Here is a 21,692-nt window from a genome sequence, read left to right as displayed (position 1 = left end):
ACTCACTATTCATCCTAGACTGGACGGAGTGCAGCTAGCTGTTAGCATGCTAACTTCAGTAGATATCTCTGCAACACAACCCAGAGACATCTCTGACATAACGTCAACACTCTTACCTCTTCACACTCTGTTCATAATGTTAGTTCATTGTTTTAATGTTTTAAGTTTAAAATCTGGCATATTTTACACAGTGAACATTTAACCTGACTGTACCAAAGATGCAGATACAGAGAGGTACTACAATATAAACAGTTACTATAAATACAAATAGCATGTTTGTAATTATGCTTCAAATCTTTTGTTTTGTTTTGCTCTAGTTTTGTTTTATTCTGAAAAAGGTTTACCGGAACTCGTGTATTTTGTCGTGCCTTCTCTTATACCCATGTATTATACAGTCTATTGTCGTGGCCAACTGTTTGGCATATATTTAACTGTGACGGTCGGTGGCTTTAGTTCGCTACGAGGTTAAAAATGTTGCTTGGCTTGAAAGCGAGCCGACGGCTTCTGTCTCACCGACATTGCTTCCAGCAGTATCGCAGCATTAAATCAGAAAACACCGCCAGAGTAAGTTTGGAGCAGAGACAGTATGAGGATGTAGCTAGAGTTAATACAAACAACAACATAATAACAACAACCCTGTGACATAGCTAGCAAATAAAGAAACGTATTTGCATTGTGGTCATAAGACAAGTTACCTATACAACATAACATGTTATTGCATTTAGCTGCACTTTTCGAGAGGTATTGGGATGTTAGCGTTGGGAAACTACATTTATATTTGAACTTAAGTTAAGTTAATTTTAATTCTTAATTCTGTTCATGAGGAATGTATAGATTTAGCTCTGGATAAGTATACATTTATAGCCCCTTTAAATCATGTAGTAACCTGGTAATGGTGATGCTCCTTTGTTGCTGTTATGGGACAAATAAGTTAGACAGAGGAAACGTTCAGTATATACAGTACAAACAGTAGGCTACAGTAAACCGTCTGCCATGAACCCTTCTGCAGCCTCTGGAGAAGGACTTCCCCTTTGGATCTAACAAAATGCAGGATGTATTCTAAACACCTTTGTTTTAGAAGCACCCCCTCTTTCTGAGCAGCTCCTTCATAGGTGCAGCGCTGTCCTGTAGTGAGCGGTTGTTTTGAATCACTTTGGCTGCATCAGTCAGATGTCCACTGAATGTCCCATTTTCCAATTGCCACATTGTGATACATAGTGTTACTGTACAATGTAGCTTGAGGAAACTGTCTTTTGGACAATACTGTGATCAGAAAGATTCAGCTTTGGCTGTGGCTTTCTTCCTTTTAAATGTTAAATGTGAGATATCCGCCAACTTCTTCCAACATAACACTTGGGTATATTTCCATCTAAAGCAGCGATAGACTCTGCACCAGCCGCACATCTACTGTGTCTGTTGCTCTTTGTCTGGACTATTGTTGGAGTGTTGTGTTATCCTTCAGCTGTTTATGTGATTTAGTTGAGGTTAAAAGGTGTCCCCTGTTCTCTTAATTTGTCTTTGAACAACATTTTGGCCCATTAGGGTTGGGTGAGATGTTAACATTTTACAACATGCCACTGTCCACCCAACAACCGGAGATTGCAGAACCATTTTCTGTGTGTGTGTGTGTTTGTGTGTGTGTGGCGGCACGCGGCCCCCACTCCCAGTGTAGTTTCAGGGATATGCGTTTTCTACGTTCCACAAGCTCTCTTAGCTTTTTAAGTCTAATACATTAATAAAATAAACTCTCAAAATGTCAAGAAAGGAAATATTCTTACACCTGTTTTCCTTATTAAATGGAAAAGCACAACTGTACACCTTCTGAAATTCAAGTTTCTCTCTTTGACCGAACTAAGACTCGGCCTTGTTAACTCTTCATAAAACACACTTCATTCAAATTAAATTCAACTCACTGTTCCAACACTCACCAAATCTGGTTTGGTCGAAATAAACCCTTAATTCACCAAATTAGATGTTAAAATGATGCCGACTGTACAGGCTGCTTCCCCCTGATCTCTCTCTCCCTCCTCCCTAAGCAGTTGCTCTCATTCGCTTTTTGGAGGCAGACCATGAAATTTGCAAATAGACGAAATATTTGTCCAATTGCCCAACCCCAGCCAGGTGCTTTGTTGACAAGAAGCAGCGACATCCAATTAACATAGTTTGAAATGTTGTTCTCTATAAAACAAATGATCAAATCCAACTATTAGTGTGCTGTTCAAGTGTACACTGTTATATTTGATCTTTTCCTACCATTCTCTCGGGATGACTCCATCCATGTTATAATGTGTGTGTGTGTGTGTGCACAGAGTGCTCCTCTGGACAGCGTGCTCTCTGCATTCAGGTCTATATGTGGGGAGGACGGCGTCTCATTGGGTGAAGCTGTCAAAGAGCAACACGGCAAAGATGAGTCTATGCACAGGTCAGTCCCTCTCACTCACAAACGCACATCATATTGTTTGTTAATGATGTTTTTAAAAAAGGGAAATCCATGTTGTGCCAATGGATAAAGACAGCGAGGGAATCTCAAATGTGCATGATAGGAGAAAAAAGAAACACATGTTAAGTACACACTAATCAAGTTATTGGCCACGTGGAGGCAACAGAACAAGCTCAAAACACAACATTGAGTCGGATTGTCAGAATGTTAATCAGAGTTGTTTTGCTGCAACTGGAAACAAGCTTAATGAGAGCTGAGCTGTGACCTGGAGAACCAAAACAATAACTTCAAAGAGGCTGTAAAGTTCCATATTGCTATGTCGAATTGTAGAATTGAATAATTATCTATGGGTTTGTTTCTGTGAGTGATCTTTTTCTCATTACACAACCGTTGTTTATCTATAAATATTGATAAGTACAACTTTGAAGATGAACATCATGTTTTTAATGTGGAACGGATCCCTTTACAACCTCTCCTTCTAGTCTGCTCGCTGTTTGCACACAGACGTTTTCAGCAGATGAAGGAGAACTTTGAATGCACATGACTATAAATAAGATGTTTTCCTATTGAAATCTATAAGGGGCAATAATAGTGAGGGAGTGTTTCTCTGCTGCTGTGCAGATGTTGTCCCCCAGATGTGGTGTTGTTTCCTCGTTGTGTGGAGGAAGTCAGCGCCCTGGCCAAGATCTGCAACCACCACCACCTTCCCATCATCCCCTTTGGCACTGGAACCGGCCTGGAGGGAGGAGTCTGTGCAGTCAAGGTGTGTGTGTGTGTGTGTGTGTGGGTGTGAGTGTGTGTGTGTGTGTGTGTGTGAGTGTGTGAGTGTGTGTGTGAGTGTGTATGTGTGTGTGTGTGTGTGTGTGAGTGCGTGTGTGTGTGTGTGTGTGAGTGCGCGTGTGTGTGTGTGTGAGTGCGCGTGTGTGTGTGTGTGTGCGCGTGTGTGCATTCATTCTTTGGAAATGAGCTGCTGTGGCAGAAAACGACGCTGTGAAAGCAGTGTGAGTGAACTAAAACAGTACAGTCGTCATCACATGGAGTGATAGAGTGACCCCTTTCTCAATTTTACAAATGAATGAATGGAAAGTATGAAATGACATGAATTACTGTATGTATTGAAATTGCCAAATAACTGCAGTAGAACAGTAACTGCCGTACATTGGTTAATTTAATATATATATTATATAATATATTCATTTAATATATGTCATATCAAAATACGCTTAATGAATAAACAAAATAAACATGTGCTTATTTTGTGTGTTTGTGAGCATGTACTATAATCCTTTAATTGTCCTGCCCTCAGGGTGGTGTGTGCTTCAGTCTCAGGAACATGGAGCAGGTTCTGGAACTCCACCCGGAGGACTTTGACGTGACAGTGGAGCCTGGTGTGACTCGGAAGGCCCTCAACACCTACCTGCGAGACACCGGCCTGTGGTTTCCTGTTGGTCAGTCACATTCTTCTTTGTCTCTGTGTGTTCCAGCAGTTCAGTTCATTGTGTAGAACACAGGAAAGGACTGGTCACACCAGCGCTTAAAATGCCAACATTTCACAGCAAGTTAAATAACTTCCAATGGAATCGCTGAATCTGCACAGATGTTTTGTAAAACACCAAAACACCAATCCCCACAACTCTTAATGACGGGATTTCAGATCTTTTAGATTCGTAACACGTTCGTATAGAAACGATAAAACAGGGCACATATTCCCAACTTCATCAACAAGGCTGGGCAAATTGTGATTTTTGATGAAAGCCTAAGCCACTAAGAAAAATCTGTTTCATATATTACCTTTTATCATGTATTAACATTCTTGACCTCCTTAAATTGTACAATACAATACATATAAAAGACAATAAAATAAAGAATCGATACGTGTGTGTGTGTTTGTGTGTGTGTGTGTGTGTGTGTGTGTGTGTGTGTGTGTGTTATAGGGCTGTAGTGTTTTATGGTGCTGCTGTTGCACTGCGCTGAGTTTTATGTTTGTCAGTGCCCTTTCGGTTTCCTCTTTTCGCGCCGCGACGTTATCAGTTATAAATTAGTTTTTCATTGCGGAAGAAAATAGTAGCGTGTGGCTTCAAAGGGTGTTAAAATTGTTAATTGCGTGACTCACATGGTCATTGCGTTAAAGCTCAGACACACCCAACCGACATCAAAGAACTAGCGGTGTTACCTCACACTGCTTGTGTCTGGGCCAAACAGTATTGGGATGATGAGATGAGCCTTTGTGTGAGCCTCTTGGTTTAAGTCATTTGCTTGTTTTCCTCATGTTCTTTATTTTTCTCGTGCACCGATTCGCTTAGTTGGAACAGCCAATCGGTGAGATTTCTCTCACCAACGGGCTGCGCCGCATATTCAACATGCTGAATCGGCCAAAAATCCGCCAACGGTGTGGGAGACACCGCAAAAACTAGAGCGACAGGCACTCAACGACTGCCCGACAAGCAGACGGGCCACCATCTGCTTGGTGTGTCAGGGTCTGAAGAGTTGGCAGCCCTGAACAGCTCCGTGCAGCAGTGCATGTAGAGCTGAGAATTACGAGGTGGGGTTTGGAGCCCTGAGACTTCTGCTCAGATTGAAGTCGGGTGGGTCCACGCTGGAAAAATATGAGAGGCCATAGCGTATAAGAATGATAGAAGTTTAAGTTGTCCTGCCACTGTCTTGTCACTGTCCACTGTCCACTGTCCTGTCACTGTCACATTGATGCAGTAAGTAAACGTCTGGAAATAACAACTGTTAAATTGACTCAGTGCTTTGATCAATGTGATAAAATGTGAAGTTAGCAACCGTGACTGGAACTTCCATGTCAAATGAAAAGGACGAGATGCAAAACTAAACTAGAAATCAGCTTCCAGGATCATAATTTCAGCCTGATTGAAAGAAGTGAAAAAGGTAAATGGACTGCACTTTAATAATCCTTTTAGTCTTAGCGACCACCCAACACAAGCCAGCATTCATTGATTACCAGGTGAAATTCTGATTTGTTTGGCATATCATTTTCTCCACCTTGTGCACTCCCTCATGTCCTGGTTTGAAATGCAGCCCTCTCAGCATCACCCTCACTGACTCTGATATCTTTCACTTCATGTACCTGTTGGTTACTCACATAAAAAGCTTCCAATTTTCAATTCTGGCATCCATCAAGGATGTATGTGAATGAATCAAGGTCTCCTTGTTTTAACACCAGCTGGATATTGAATAAGACATGTTAACCCCCAAATGGGATTTTTGACATTATAAACAGTGATGTTTAGATAATGAAAAACTAAAAGCAGTCCTGGGAGCAAAATACTTTTGATCACTTTTGAATTCTAGGTCAAGCACTGTCTAGAAAAGTATGATAGTAGATTTACATTGTCTGTTTATATATTTTTTCCAAACATAATTTAGAAAGACACTACTGATTTTCTTTCTTGGTCTCAGATCCAGGCGCTGATGCGTCTCTGTGTGGCATGGCTGCCACTAGTGCGTCTGGCACCAATGCAGTGCGCTATGGAACAATGAGGGAAAACGTTTTAAACCTGGAGGTTGTGCTGGCTGATGGGACTGTCCTACACACGGCTGGGAAAGGCCGACGTCCCAGGTATGAATAATTATTACTAATACTATACTGATAATTACTATTTGCACCCACAAATATGCAACATTGCCTCGTGCAACTTAAATGATCTTACCTTTCTTTTCTATCTGTGTCAACCTCTAGGAAGACAGCAGCTGGCTACAACCTGACGAACCTGTTTGTGGGGTCGGAGGGCACCCTGGGGATCATCACCAAGACAACCTTGCGCCTGTACGGCATCCCTGAGTCCATGGTGTCGGCCGTCTGCTCTTTTCCCTCAGTCCAGGCTGCTGTAGACAGCACAGTGCAGATTCTACAAGCAGGAGTACCCATCGCCCGCATCGGTGAGGAGAGCACCTCACATCCACACTCTAGATATCTGCATCGCTTCCATACCACACACAAGATATTTATTCCCATGTTTCATATTAACCAAGCTGTTAGCTTATCACACTGCTGTCTGTCTGTATCACACTCTGTTAAAGGGCCTACGAAATGATAAACATGAATTTCTACTGATGATAGTAGATGCTATTTGTGGTGTAAAATGATGTGTTATTTATGACACAATGATCGCAGTATTTAATAAATCATGATTTAGTATGTCGACCACCGATGTTTACATTGCCGCTACCGGAAACACCCGACGCCGTGTTCTGACGTCACAAGTAGAACACAGTCCACCAGTTGAATACACAGACAGCACGGCAGATGCGGCAGACGTGGCGATGTCGGACTCTGCCTCGGATATTTCGACGGAATCGAGTGACAGTGAGTCGTCAATAGACTCGTTGTACCTTCAAAAAGAGGAGTTTCTTAAAGAGGATGCCGGTGTCGTGGATTTAGATCATGCGGGCGAGTTTAACGTGGTGGAAACAGAGCAGCTCGAGACACAGTATTCAAGATGGAGACCCAGACGGGAGCGAACATGCAGATGATGGTGACGGTGATCCTGGATTTGGCGGAGATCCTGTGTGGCAACAGAACACAGACAGGTATATACATTTGATTATAGTTCATAGAACTTCTCAACATATAGTAAATACATCATAATAAAACGTAACATTATCCTCGATCGTAAATAGATCTCAAGCTATCGATAGCTTGGTTTCCTTGAATTGTTATGAACCCGACTAGTTGTCCGCAAATTGCTCGATCGCTAAATATTCAATTATTTCTCTACTTGGACACATCGACGTCTGTAAAGCTTGATAACTTGATTCTTTCTCGAAGTTTCTGCGGTTGAGGTTCTATCGTTGTGTCTGATGTCAAACGTCATATTTTACGAGCTGTATATAAAGCATTAGCTATTAGCTAACAAACAGACCGGAGGACAGCGCTGTTTTATAAAGTATAGTCTGTATACTGACCGTCTATATATATATATATATATATATATATATATATATATAGACGGTCACTATAGCCTATAGTAGCCGGAACACTTCATGTTCATGGAAGTTACGATGTCGTAACTTTACGAGACTTACGTGAAACGGGTAACAAGTTGCTACTAGATAGATCCGACCTCCGTACGACCATAACAGGCTCATGAGCTGCTTACAAGCAGTCGTGAAACACAGGCATATAAATAGTATGAAATTAAGATGACGTTAATATTGGCCTTTTTTCTGGATATTGCATATTGTGTACATGTCCTTACCACTCTTCTTTTGTACAATTAGGTGTACATGTGAAAACTGTACAATTATGGAAGAAGTTCGAAGTCCGACAACAAGCAGGTGATCAGCCACGTAATGAGGAAGTTACTTGTGTAATGTGCAGAGCTCAGAAACTTTGATGTATTTATGGGAAGTCGAATGGTCACTCTGGCACAGTCACAGAATAAATAGATAAATAAGCAAATAAGGTTGAAGTGATTACCATTGACATGTATTATCTTGTATTTTACAGAATGTATCACTATATGGCATACCGCCAGCTGGTGAGATGTTGTTGGGGAATACTTGGTAAGAACCACAGAATGCCATCATGTGCCATTCAAAAGATCTGTGCTACGTTTCCATCTGACAACTACACGTCGTTCAAGTATCAGCACTTTATAAGAGTCAATAACAAAACACAATGTCAGTTCAGTGAATCTGCTTCTATACAGCACAACAGCATCCCTCTTGTTTGGTTCTTCCACCGACTGCTGAGTGGAGCTGGGACTTCGAAAGGTTCCTCATCAACATTGTCTTGGCACAAAGCATTGAGTCTCGGTCAAGATCATACAGGTATCCTCAGTTCTGTCAGTGGCTTCATTCACCAATGTTTCAATACCTATGTAATAATAAGGTGATAGTTAAAAGTTAAATGGACTCACACTTTTACTCAAACTACAGAATAAAATGGGGAAGCCTGTTATAAACATTGAATCTATACTTAATTAAGCTAATGAAGTGTAATTAGCTAAAGTTATTAATACTACAAACAATAACACACAGATATCGACTAGGGCCTGGTGTAAACTCGTTACATACAGTAGGCCTAGACCGATTATGGCTTTATGCTTGAAACAATAAATACAGTAAACAAGTAGCACGGCTTACCTTTGCTCTCTCCCTTTTAGCGAATGCATTTCGTCGTCTCTTTGGTGGAGGACTCTGCACCGGCGGACGTGTTTGAATCGGTGTGCTGGCTTGTGCTGGCTGGGGTCTCGGCAGTATTGTAGGCACAGCATCTGCGTTCAGTTTTAAATTCTTTTTGAATCTCATTTCCTTGGCGAGCATAGTTTGTTCGAAACACGATCTCTCAAAGTGCTGCCCACAAATCATCGGTTTCATCAACGCACTTGTCTTGTCCATAAACGCGACATTTTATCATCTTTTGGCCACAGAAAGCTAGATTTGGAGACGGCCCCACATCCCCATACAACACATCGCTTCACAATTATCCTTGGCGATCGATTGTTGTCCATTCTTTCTCGTAATAATTGACCGCAGTCTTTGCTGGACGCTTCAACGCAGAAGAACACTGGCGGCGGCTGTATTCTACTTGTGACATCATCGCCCGAAGATTGCCGAAGTGGATGCTCCCGGCGCAGTGATCGATTGTTGTTAGCGGAAGTCATTTTTATGCTGTTATGATCGTGATTTATTACGAATACATCAATATTAAAAATATATATATGGCACATTTCACAATAGATATGCAACCTCTATCATATACCAAGCCCAATAACACTGACAAAATATCATTTTGTAGGCTCTTTAATGAGATGATCCTATGGCTCAATCAAACTTCTCTGATGGTTCTTTTTTATTTTCACATAAAGAACAAGTTGGGAGGATGAACCACACAGTACTACAGTCACACAGATGACCCCACGATAGATGACTAAGTAATTTAATCAGCAGCATGAATGCAGCATGTACTACTGTACATAAAAGAGATGTTGAATGTTGAATGATGTCTCTGATTTTTTCATATTTAATATGTACATTATAGTGTGTTTCCTTCCACCTGTTTCATTTTTACGTTACATTTCTTTTAAAGAAAGTCTAAATATCACAAAAAAGGTTTGGCTTTGGCTTTAATCACGCTGTCTTCTTCTGTGACGCTTCAAAAGCATCTGACTGGAGAATAAGCTGCTGCTCATCTCAGCACAACTCCTAATATTCACACAACGGGAGTGGATGGAAACATGTCTTGATTTATATTTTCTTTTGCTAATTTTCTGAAGAATGTGAGTCAGAGCACAATAAGACCTACGTTTCAAGTAAACGACACAAGACAGAATCTTCTGAATAAAATAAATGCCTGTTTTAGACAAAGTGCAAGCAGAGCTTTGAGCAGCTCTGAGTAAGATTAATGAGGATGTGACCGCCCTGCCAGTAGTTTGAATCTTGGCTTGAATGGAGTCAGTGCCATTATCATGCACATGTCGAGGTGCTCAATGGCTTTAATACAATCATATTGCAAAAAGCCGACTGAGCCGTAAGTGGATCAAGTTAGTTTCTCCATGCTGTCATCTCGCTCACATCTCTGGGAAGATGTTGTTCAAGAATCCATTTGATTTACTTTTTGATCACGCGCTGTAAATAAGTGATCGGTCTGTCATGAGATCAGATTTGATGGCTTCTCTTTATTTAAGATGGACACATGTCAAAAATTGGTAATGTAGTTCAAAAGTACTTTCCCAGAAACTACAAACTACAATCGTCCTCAGCATGTGTGTGTGACCAGATTTCAAAATAAAACACCAACATGCTCGACACAGGATAATGCAGTGTAATAAAACTCATTTTGAGATATTTTGACTAAAGACAGGGCAGGTTGCCACAAAGACATTGAGAGAGGAGCTTTTGCAGCTGATTTGTGCAAAGTTTTCTATTTCTGAGATTTACAAAATTTAACATTTAAATTCATCTTTTGAACGTTTTATTGTTGCACACACTCTTTGAGAGTCTGCCTCTTTCCTCACAGCATGTGGCAATACTTAAGATGCGATTAAATACGAATGAACTGTCAGGGTAACACATATAAAACACAACACTGGAGGCTATCTAAATATGTGTGAAGGGTTAGCCATGTTAATGTAATCATTCCTGATGTCATTATGCTCGATGAAAGATAAAGCAGCCACCGAGAGATGGAGGAAAGACGAACAGATGAAAGAGGAATGGGAGAGCTGAGTTTAAAGAGAAAACAAGGAAGAGATGAAACCTTATTGATCCCTTAGAGAGGACGAGTACCTGCAGGTGGAGGATAATAGAATTCAGGAGTGAGAAATGTATCATAACCTAAATTTAATCAATATCAATTATTGGCAGTCAGAAATGTTATGTATTTGGCCATTAAGAACAAACTATTTTGATGTATCACTGAAATTTGTTCCTTTGTGTGTCCTGCAGAGTTTCTGGACGATGTGATGATCGATGCGTGCAACAGGTTCAGCTCTCTGTCCTACCCTGTGACCCCGACTCTGTTCCTGGAGTTCCACGGCTCTGAGCGAAGCCTCGAGGAACAGGTCCACACAGCCGGTGTGTGAGTGTACAAATCACAAGCAGATAAGCATGGATTCTAAATACTAAAGTCATATAGTATTGCTGTCGGATAGAAACCTAATATATATATATATATATATACAGTATATATATATATACAGTATATATACATATACAGTATATGTATATATATATATATATATATATATATATATATATATATATATATTAGGGCTGTCGAATTAGCGCGTTCATTTCGATTAATTAATCACAGAATAAATAACACGACAAAAAAATGAACGCAGATTAATCACGCTCTTAGATGCCCCTCAGCGGTATATGTATAATTAACCTCCAAAGTGTTTTGTCACAGAATTATTCAATATTTCAGTATAATCTTGCATGGCCTGAATTGAAACACAACACGTTTGTCAGTAGTTAAAGCATATCATGTAACAAGTGTGACAGTTATGGATGCAGTTCATACAAGGCAGAGAAGTAAAATGTTGTTTTTTAAGCCGTGCTAGCTGTGTAGCTCCAGTGGCAGTGCGGTTAGTCCAATATTTATTTATTCCTAAGTAAAGTATCTCTAAACTATTTGGAAATTTGGTGGGAGATATTTGTGGCCCCCAGTAAGGATGTCACAATACCAGAAATGTTGTAGTTGATTGTAGTTATTATTCACTATGAGAACATCTCCTTCAAACCACTGTATTTATTCAAGTTTCTTGCCAGCATCTAAATTCTACTAGACACATGACGTTTATAATTTCTTTGCCCAATAAAAATGTTTTACTCAATAGAGCTTGAATTCATCTTAATACAACTCTATGGAACCTCTGTTCACCGGCTGCTAGCAGCTACAAGCTAATGTTAGCTAAGTTGTTGCTCACAATGTAGCATTATCAGGGACGCGTTGACGGTGAGTATACTGCATCCCAAGCACATTTTATATCGTCGTCTGGACGCCGTTAGTCTCAAACCCAGACGGTAACTGTGGTACTGTAGAAAAACGAGTAACGTTACCGACAAGTTTTCAGAATTTTGCCATCGTCTTGGTTTAGTACCGAAGTATCTATTCTCGTGACATCCATCATCCCGAGAGGATGGATACTAATGACACATCTAGGAAGGGAGTCATTAGTATCTTACTAGTACTTCCTAGAAAAAAGAAATCTCCTTGAACCTGCCGCCCATCCCATAAACTTTACATTGAGATTATGTCACACAGTAAAATGGCCTCTGGGAAAGTTCATCTCACAAAGAGTAATAATTGCCCCTTGTCGGTGTTGGTGTGTGTTTCTACAGAGGACATCACTCAGAGTAATGGTGGTTCCGATTTTCAATGGGCCAAAGATGCAGAAACACGGAACCGCTTGTGGAAAGCTCGTCATGACGCCTGGTATGCTGCTCTGGCTCTCAGACCCGGTTGCAAGGTAAATAAAGTCCTCTGCCACTCAAAAGTTAAATATGTAACATGTTCGCATGCCAATGTCTAAAAACAACTAGACGTGTGTGATATATCTTTTAGAGTTGTGTACTTACATTATCCCAAATGTTTCCAACAATTTCCAAACCCAGAGAAATTACGTTTCATCTGGTCTCCTGTAACGGCGTTGTGTTTGTCTGCCAGAAGCTTCATAAACTGACTTTATCTAGTTTTAAACCACATTTTTACCAGACACTTTTTACATCTTGGTCGTTTTTAACTATACATTTATATTTGATGGATTTTAGTCATCGGACGTCTGGATATTAAGTTATCAGAGAAACAACGATGCAAACGTTGTGGCAGCTGAACAGCGTGCAGGAGAAACAACATTTCTTATGTGAAACTGCTGTTTTGATTGAGAGACCCCTCTGTGTGTGTGTGTGTGTGTCTGTCTGTGTGTGTATGTGTGTGTGTTTGTCTGTGTGTGTGTGTGTGTCTGTCTGTGTGTGTGTGTGTGTGTGTGTGTGTGTGTGTGTGTGTGTGTGTGTGTTGTCTGTGTGTGTGTGTGTTGTCTGTGTGTGTGTGTTTCTGTGTGTGTCTGTGTGTGTGTGTGTCTGTCTGTCTGTGTGTGTGTCTGTGTCTGTGTGTGTGTGTGTGTGTTTCTGTGTGTGTCTGTGTGTGTGTGTGTCTGTGTCTGTGTGTGTGTTTCTGTGTGTGTCTGTGCGTGTGTGTGTGTGTCTGTGTGTGTGTGTGTGTGTGTGTGTTTCTGTGTGTGTCTGTGTGTGTGTGTGTGTGTGTGTGTGTGTGTGTGTGTCTGTGTGTCCCACAGGCTTACGCTACAGATGTGTGTGTCCCACTGTCTCGCCTGCCTCAGATCATCGTGGAGACAAAGGAGGACCTGATTGAGAACAGACTGACAGGTGAGGCTGCAGAGAACAATATCAATGGTGTTTACATGAAGTATATTATAATAATGCTTGATATGACTCGCTGAGTTTATTTAAAAGTGCCGTTATAGGCATTCAAAAGTACCTTTATATAAAGTGCCAATCAAAGATTAGAGTGTAAGATGAATGTTCTTCTGTTGCCAGTGGTGGAATTAATTTTTCACAAATAATATATTGCAAATGCAGCAACCTAATAATTTTTATGTATACCATTTCATTTTGGCCAGACATATAGGTGTGGCCACCAAATCAAAACATAGCCCTTTATGTTGAACTGGTAGTGTGGCAGCAGTGTAACAAAGCTTTGAATAGATATAAAATACATTGCACATATCCAGTTAGTAATACATCTATTATTAGTACAGCTGTGGCTACAAGTGAAAGGATGTTTCATCAGTAGACTGACTCAGTAATGTCAGTTACAGAGTAATATCTACCAAAAGGTTGCCAACATTAGTAATAATGTAATCAGCCTAGAGTTCAGGCCCCCTGCTGCCTCCTCCTCACCATCTCCTCTTCGGTTGTTGCTTATGGATAGAAAAAGGGGCCGCGCCCTGAGCTATCTTCCAGGTTCATGAACGATCACCATCAGAAAAAGTTTATTTTTTGCTGATGCAATCAACTCTTCACTTTTAAAAGGAAATATATTAATTCTTTACTCAAAAATGATCTTGTGTCCCTTTAACATGCATTATCACACACAAAGTGTCTCAACAAACAGCCAGAATGACAGCTTGCTAACACAGTACCAAAGCAGCACTGATACATCATGAGAGAAGGAATGAAACAGAAGCAAAATAAAAACTAATATTGTGTGTTTTCCAGCATAATGAGTGTGTATGCTATCTTCTGTGCCTTCAGGTCCTATAGCGGGTCATGTGGGGGATGGTAACTTCCACTGTCTCATGGTGGTGGAGCCCAATGACCCTGCGGAGCTGCGCAGGGTCCACCTCTTCACTGAGAGACTGGCCAGGTAACCTCTCACCTCTTGTCCTACACGTGTCACTTTCAGACGGGACTTTTCTCTGCGGGGACACCTTATGAACTAATGATAATAATAAATCAATTGGGAACCAGTTCAAGAATATCTTCATCCTCACTTCACATATGTACTGTGTTTGTAGTTAATATCAACCTTGCAGAAAACATTTGGTGAAAGTCCAGATTTTCATGCACTGCACTAAATTCTTAATACCAAAATCTGAAATATTGATTCTCATAACACTAATCTGTTATTGAAGGACGTTTGCTTCAAGCTTCAGTTCATGTCCAGCCGGCCTCACTGCTCCCTTTAAGCAACGCTTCCGTTATCTCCTGCCATGCTCTCTCTGACTCCGTTCCCTGCTGCCTGATCCTGCCCACATTTTGCATAATCATTCTTACTCTGCTTGCCTACCTTCAGACAAATTCACCTCCCCTTCAGCATTGCACTCTCTCAGCTGATATTGATTTCAGAGGACTAAACTTTAAGTATTGGGTTTTGAAAAGGCTGTTGGATAGTGTGCTGTCTGTTCAAAATCTGATTTGAAAGCCTGTAAAAACCTACGGCTGTATCTGGGTCAGTGGTTGATTCTGAAGGGTATGCACAGAGGAGAAGAAGAAGAAAGCCACAGATACTGATGGGAACATAAAGACTTGGCGACAGCATTATGTTTAGCTTCAGGTTAGCAATAGTTATGTGTAGGTATAAAGTGTGCAATGGTTCCGGGGTTACGATATATAATGTACAAGGTTATAAATAGTTCTTTTTTTAGGATTTAAGTTAAAGATAGATACATTAAGACATAGGTCTTCAACAGGCGGTCCGCGACCCCCAGGGAGTCCGCGGAGGTACTGCAGGGGGGGTCGCAAAATTGTTTGTAGATGAAGCAACATTTCTTTTTTGCTTTGCGCATTCACATTCCCTCCTCCGCTGTGTTTCGCGAAGGGCGAAACTAAATGAGTGTTTAGTTGTATACATGTATTGTGATATCAGTAACATGTTAAACACTCATGTTTTACCTCCAGGCGAGCCCTGGCCATGGACGGGACATGTACAGGGGAGCACGGCGTGGGCTTAGGAAAGAGAGCACTGCTGTGTGAGGAGATAGGACCAGAGGCTGTCCGGGTCATGCAGGGTCTCAAGGACACCCTCGACACAAAGAATCTGATGAACCCTGGGAAGATACTGCAGCCGAGGGAACAATAACCAGTATTGGAGTCTGAGGCAAAGTCACTAAACACAGAATGTCATCATGATCTGCTCACTGTTCATGGCTTAGTGAGAGACTGTCACAATGAAATGGCTTTTTTTTTAGCATATTGCACAAGAAGTATTTCCTGTTAAAACAGGACGTCTTCAGTTCCTCAGTTTCTACAGACTGCTTCCTTAGACTCGTTTTCGTGTCTCAAACACTAAGTAGACCAAGTTAATTTTCCACTTTGTACTTGATGTATCAGGCTTTCTCTTGACATAACATGGAAAATGTATAAAGCAATTATTTTTTCGTTATAATGGCAGCAAACAAGCCGTGTGGATAATTAGTCTGCTCTCACCTCCAGTATGTACCTGAGTGTTGCTCTCTATGACCTCGTTCTACTCATCAGCATTTTTAGGATAGAAAGTGGAAGGTGACACAGCAGTAAATTGTGACATTTGTCCATCTTGGCGTCAGATCAGCGGCATTGCGGCGTGTTGATTTTGAATTATTAGAGTTCCACTTAACCTCCCTGTAGCAGTAAAATATATAATATTGCTGAATGGTTGTAAGACATAATTGCTTCTATTTTTTTGCAAGACAAACAATACTTTGGCGTGATTTGGCTTCTTTCTGATGGGACAAGCTGTCACTTTGCTTTTACATCATGCTCCCATGGACATTGAACTGGACAGAAACGGGATGTGCTGAGCAAGCATTTAGCCTGTATGTTTGTATTAACTTGATTCAGTCCTGTCACAGTGAAGTAATACTGTGCTGCACCACAGAGTGTCAGTAGTGCATGCCTCAGCGCAGACTGTGGAGCAAACCTGCAGTGTCCTAAAGAAGGATACAAAGAAAAGGCTGCTAACTCATATCTGCCTGTAAATATAATGCTCATAGCTCTCAGCCATTAACTGAACATTAAGAGCACAATAACTAGTCCATGCACACTACGATACATTAAAGTCTATTTAATTCAAAGCAATACTTGTCTCATTATGTCTTAGTCACAGATGCTGCTGTTGAGGACATCGAGGTCATGTCCTCATTTTTATTTCTGTGCATTTGGAGGGTTAGACATGAAGTGCAGTTTAGATTCTACCATTACACTCATATTTACACTTGTTAGGTTTTTAAATAACAGCTCTGATATCTTCAATATGTTGCCTGTTATAAGCAAATACAAAATTAAAGATATCTGCTCATCTCCACCACAATTACAACATTTAGACCATAATACAATGAACAGCTTCCTGAGGAATGTTCCACAACCTCGCAACCCACACTTTGTTCTTATTAATGGCCTATAATGGCTCCATCAGTAAATGAGTTATTAGCCATTAATACAACCATTGTGCAATTTACAAACATTTAATTAGGGTGACTTGTGTGTCTGGGCGAATGTGGAGTCATGACTGGGTGATTTCTCAAGTCCAGGCTGTGGTCCTGCTTGTGTTTTTGTGAATCCAGGTTTTGATGTCTTTATATTTTATAAGTGCATATCACTTTTATTAAGATGCTCATATTTATTTTCTCCGTGTCAAAAAACACAAAGGTTTTCTTCATTTACACATTGGGAAGAAGACACTTTCTAACTACCCACAGTTATTTATTCTATAGGATGATGTCTGTGTTATTGGCTCATTTCAATGTGTGGTAAGTAGTTAGTATGATAACGACAGGAAGCACATGGAACTAGAATATAGAGTTACCCTGGCCCTGTATCCCTGTGTTGTCTTCCTGTGATCTTATATTTATATATTGCGTGTGTGTGTGTGTTTCCCTGAGGAGCAGAGAGGGGACCATTTATAGGCCTGCTGTCATTATAGCAGGATAGATTAACACCTATTGCAGTAACTACTCAACCAGTTTACCTTATCGGGTAGCGAGGCTAAGAAGACTGTACAAGACTACCAAACTGAACAAAGGGGCCAAAAACAGCCTGATTACACACACACACACACACACACACACACACACACACGCGCGCGCAAACACACACACTCAGGATTAGACCACAAGTAATCCCAAACAAAACATGTGAGCCAGTAATCCCAATAATTTAGCATATGGTGGAAAAGTCTGTGCATAACTTGGTAATGACAACAATATGCTGGCTGGAGGCCTGGCAGTGTGGGAGAGCAGAGCAGGATCATGAGTAGCTTTATTTATATTCCTCAATTAAGAAATAAACTTCCATTGCTCTTTAACTATTTCAAATTCCCAAACCTCTTTGTGAATAAACTGAATGCCTGTAAGATATAAGGACATGGACATGTGTTTTTAGATGGAACTTCTGAGATCTTTGCTTATAGTCTTTGCTCTTAATCACAAATTCAGGTTAAAACTACAAAAAAACAAAAACAATTATGCCTCAATTAAGGCTGTAAACATGCTACCTGGTGTCAACTGCCAAACCTTGTCACATCCTAAAATGCCCCATGATTCAAAAGGCTTTAAGGTAACATTGCAGACAATTTCCAATGCCATTGCCCTTGATTAGGACTTAAAGCAAAGTGTGTTTGTCTTCTCTCGGTACTGTCTCCTGTCCTGTCTGTGTTTATGATCCGGGCTTGCGCACTGAGCGCCTCCATTGTCTGGCCAGCAGCAGCAGCAGCAGCAGCGGCGGCGGAGAGCCGATCTGAGCGCAGGGGAGCGGCTTCACTGTGACCCCGATCTCCGAGAGAAAAAGCGACCTCTGTTTGGAGACCACCGGACCGGACAGGCAGCGCGGACGGCGACGTCATTTTTTTTTTTTTCAAAGGCAGACTGTAGTTTTTGGCGGTCGGTCAGACAGACAGCAACAGTTGTCACGATGTCTGAGATCAGATGAGGCGAGAGCAGCGGAGTGAACATTGCGGCGCTGCTGTGATCCGGGCCGGGCGGGATAAACGTGTTGCTGCCGCGTCCCGCCTGCAATGATACCGCCGAGTTAACCACCTGGGACAGCGACGTGTGGTGTAACATCTGTTTATCATTCTGGGCTTTCGGCGTCATTCAGCTCATCCGCCATCCCCCGGTTGTGTCGAGGTTTTGTCTGCGGGTGAGGTGAATCCGGACGTCAGGGCGGGCTCATGTTCCGCTCAGCAGCGAAACGGGCTGTTGCGTCTGCAGAGAGCCAGAGCTGACGAGCCTGCTGAGACACACGGACAGACAGACAGACAGGCCAGAGACAGACAGGAGCGAGGGGAGGGGGGCGACAGCCTGTTTCGGCTCTCTCGACCCTTTGCGGATCGAGCCGAGCCCCCTCCTGTTTCCGACCAGAACCCCCTACACATTTGTCTCCCGCTTTGGATGGGAGGAAAGCAGAGCACGGCAGGGCGGCCCCGGGGTGCTTTCCCCGGTGTCTCTACAGATGACAGCGCGGTGCCACCATCGGCCCACTTCGGCCACTACCGGCCGAGCGGCACCATGGGCCTACGGAGCCGCTCGGTGAGCTCTGTGGCCGGAATGGGCATCGAGCACAGCCCCGCAATGCCCTTCGGCTTCTACACCCCCAGAGGGACGGACTCGGATCGAGCCGTAGGGGGGTCAGGGGGCACTACCGCCGCCCCCCACGGTACCGGCTACCAGGACACTGGGGGCGGAGGGCACCACACGGACGGAGTGCTCTATCTGGGGTCCCGGGGGTCGCTGGCTGACACCTTGCCCCTGCACATCGCACCCCGCTGGTTCAGCGCGCACAGCGGTAAGGGCCGTCTACTCCACACACACACACACACACACACACACACACACACACAAACACACACACACACACACACACACACACACACACACACACACACACACACACACACACACACACACACACAGGCATCATTTTTGTGACGCTGAAGGATTAATCATCAGAGAAATCCTTACACAAATGCATTGCCTCAGACATCCCCTCCTACACTTACAGTCGCACACCTTGTTTACCTGCGGGAAGGAATGACACCAATGCGGTGTCATTAAATAGCATTGCTGTGTTCAGGCCAGCCTGAGGATCCTCTGAGTGAGAGAAAGACAGACACAATACAGAAAAATGTAGCTTTAGGCATAAAAAACAAGCTGACCTGTGTGAAACAATATGTTTCCCTGTGTTGGCTGAGGTGGGCAGGCAGCACAGTCCCAACAGAAGCAGCTTTTAAACACTTCATATTTGACATATTTCTGCAAGAAATTGTTTTAAAATGTAATTCTAAAGGTTCAGTTTAAAAAACAAGTATAAGTACAATCATCAGTACAACAAACACCAATTTTGGCAAACCCTCATATGAAAATGCTGTTATTAGGTCATTTGATAATTTGAGCGAACTATATTTGCTGTGTATATGTATGGGAAATTGAATTCGGTGAACAAAACATTGCAGGGCTCGCTCCGTCACCGCTGCGCCGTCTGCCTAGGTAATTCCTTGTTGTTTGAAATGACACTAATACGCCTGTTGCCAAATCTGGCTGAGTCAATTAGCCTGGCGATTAGAGAGGTGAAAGGGAGGGAGGAGAAAAGGGAGAAGGAAGGAGGAAAAGAGATGGAGGAAGGTGAGGAGGGAGTGAGAGAAGGGTTGAGGGGGGTTGTTCATACTTATCATCGGCTTAACACTCACTCCACAATATGTTTCTGTCAGGTTAACAAGTACACACACAAACTCATATAGGTTATGTAGGTATACACAAACAAATCCTTAACCACATGGCCCCAACTGGTATCCTTATAGAAACACAAAAAACACTCAGTAAAAAGTTTATTATTTTAAGGAAGATTATTATAGACACTCTTCCTTCTCCCTCTAACACACACACACACACACACACACACACACACACACACACACACACACACACACACACACACACACACACAGAGCAGTCCCCAGCCTCTCATTACCAAACCCCTGTCCGGCTCACAGCAGGAGAATAGCTAGTTGAACGTCAACATCTCTGCTGTTTTACCTGACTACATGGTCTAGCAACTCTGATGTGATTTCATATCAGTGAGATAACATAGTTGAAGGGGGGGGGGCTTCAAGAAATAATAAATGTACAGGAAACAGCAGTATATTGATTTAGCACCTTGTTAGACGAAGTATCAGCATTGTAGCAAAGTGGACACTCTTGGGTGCACTACCACTGTGGGGTTGTCATGGGCGTGGTCAGCAGCTAGCTTGTTGTGGATAACAAGGTGAGGCTAGTGGCAGCCACAGTGCAGGAAGTCATAGAAACAATGGAGGCAAGCAGAAAAAAGAATAAACAACATATTTAGTTGAAAAACACAGTGAATTTCTATGCTTGAGGCTTTGATAGATGATGCACACCTCCGCCTCAGAAAAGATCACATAAAAAAAGATAGACAGCCCATCAAGAGGAGCGACACCTGTTGGGGCGAGAACTGGACCATCTGAGGGGGAAAGAGGGCATGACTGACATTACTGTTCCTGAAAATTAGTTATTCTTTCTCTTAATATTGGAATATATGTGCAGTCAAGGGTGGAGGCAACTAAGCCTACAGGACACGGTCTAAAGTATCTGATGAAGGTTGCTCTGACCAAAATGTCAAATCTTTAATGCTGTAAGATTGGTGCTCTTAAAGAGAGTTCTGCCCCCTTTTCATCCATGGACCTCTGCTCCAACTTCTTAGCATGACCTTTTATTTCACTTGTAACTCCAAATGTTACACTCACAGGGCTTTTCTGGTGGTTAATGATATATTTGATTGGAAACCTGGCTGCGTTCAGAACTGCAATAACGTTGTGTCAAAGAAATCCAGGGTCCTCATTTATTTCAGTGATTACACTGCGTCGGCCCTGTGGGGTGCCCTGCAAAGGACTCTAGCATGTAGTCTGTCAACAAAAAGCTCATCCTGGTTCAGCTTTATCTGCACTGCAGAGCATTGTAATTAAGCAGCAACCCACGTCTCTGAAAAGTCAAGCCAATGCGGGAAGTGCCTTGAACCAGCTTTATTTCAAATCTCCACTAGTTACGAAAAGAAGTCCAATTGTATAGAAGTCTATGAGAAAATGACTGTACTTTTCACTTGGTGTAAACATTGTGTACATGAGTTTATGATCTCAATCAAGAGTTTCAAGTTTTCCTGAATACAGCATGTTCATTTTTGTAAATGATGGTCCATTTTGATTAAAATATATGATCAAGCAGGGTTTGCTTTAAGGCATGTCTACCTTGTGATTGACAGGTCGCTAACA

At 42.1% G+C, this 21,692-nt stretch overlaps 2 protein-coding genes across 2 annotated transcripts in view; both read left to right on the top strand.

The window, feature by feature from the left end:
• The first annotated feature begins 397 nt into the window (after nucleotides 1-397).
• ldhd (lactate dehydrogenase D) lies at nucleotides 398-16,487 on the top strand. Its single transcript, XM_029433671.1, has 11 exons — nucleotides 398-564; nucleotides 2,310-2,422; nucleotides 3,062-3,203; nucleotides 3,747-3,888; nucleotides 5,864-6,023; nucleotides 6,144-6,343; nucleotides 10,856-10,984; nucleotides 12,257-12,384; nucleotides 13,210-13,300; nucleotides 14,189-14,300; nucleotides 15,335-16,487. The coding sequence occupies exons 1-11, from the start codon at nucleotides 472-474 to the stop codon at nucleotides 15,513-15,515; spliced, it is 1,491 nt and encodes a 496-aa protein (XP_029289531.1). The 5' UTR covers nucleotides 398-471; the 3' UTR covers nucleotides 15,516-16,487.
• Nucleotides 16,488-18,098: 1,611 nt separating this feature from the next.
• Nucleotides 18,099-21,692, top strand: part of znrf1 (zinc and ring finger 1) — a 56,079-nt gene continuing 52,485 nt past the window's right edge. Inside the window, exon 1 of the mRNA XM_029433672.1 lies at nucleotides 18,099-19,195. Coding sequence (XP_029289532.1) covers nucleotides 18,802-19,195 — 394 coding nt within the window. The 5' untranslated portion in view covers nucleotides 18,099-18,801. The remainder of the gene's footprint in view (nucleotides 19,196-21,692) is intronic.

The sequence above is a fragment of the Cottoperca gobio genome, chromosome 6 (genome assembly GCF_900634415.1).
Source record: "Cottoperca gobio chromosome 6, fCotGob3.1, whole genome shotgun sequence".
In the NCBI taxonomy this organism is placed as follows: domain Eukaryota; kingdom Metazoa; phylum Chordata; class Actinopteri; order Perciformes; family Bovichtidae; genus Cottoperca; species Cottoperca gobio.
Note: the sequence above shows the minus strand (reverse complement) of the source record. Positions and strands in the feature narration are given on the sequence as shown.

Excerpts from the sequence above, each read along its gene's own strand:
- ldhd (XM_029433671.1), top strand. The coding sequence starts at position 472 with ATGTTGCTTGGCTTGAAAGCGAGCCGACGGCTTCTGTCTCACCGACAT. Across the intron at positions 3,889-5,863 it reads CGGCCTGTGGTTTCCTGTTG|ATCCAGGCGCTGATGCGTCT; the intron begins GTCAGTCACATT and ends TCTTGGTCTCAG. Across the intron at positions 6,024-6,143 it reads GGGAAAGGCCGACGTCCCAG|GAAGACAGCAGCTGGCTACA; the intron begins GTATGAATAATT and ends GTCAACCTCTAG.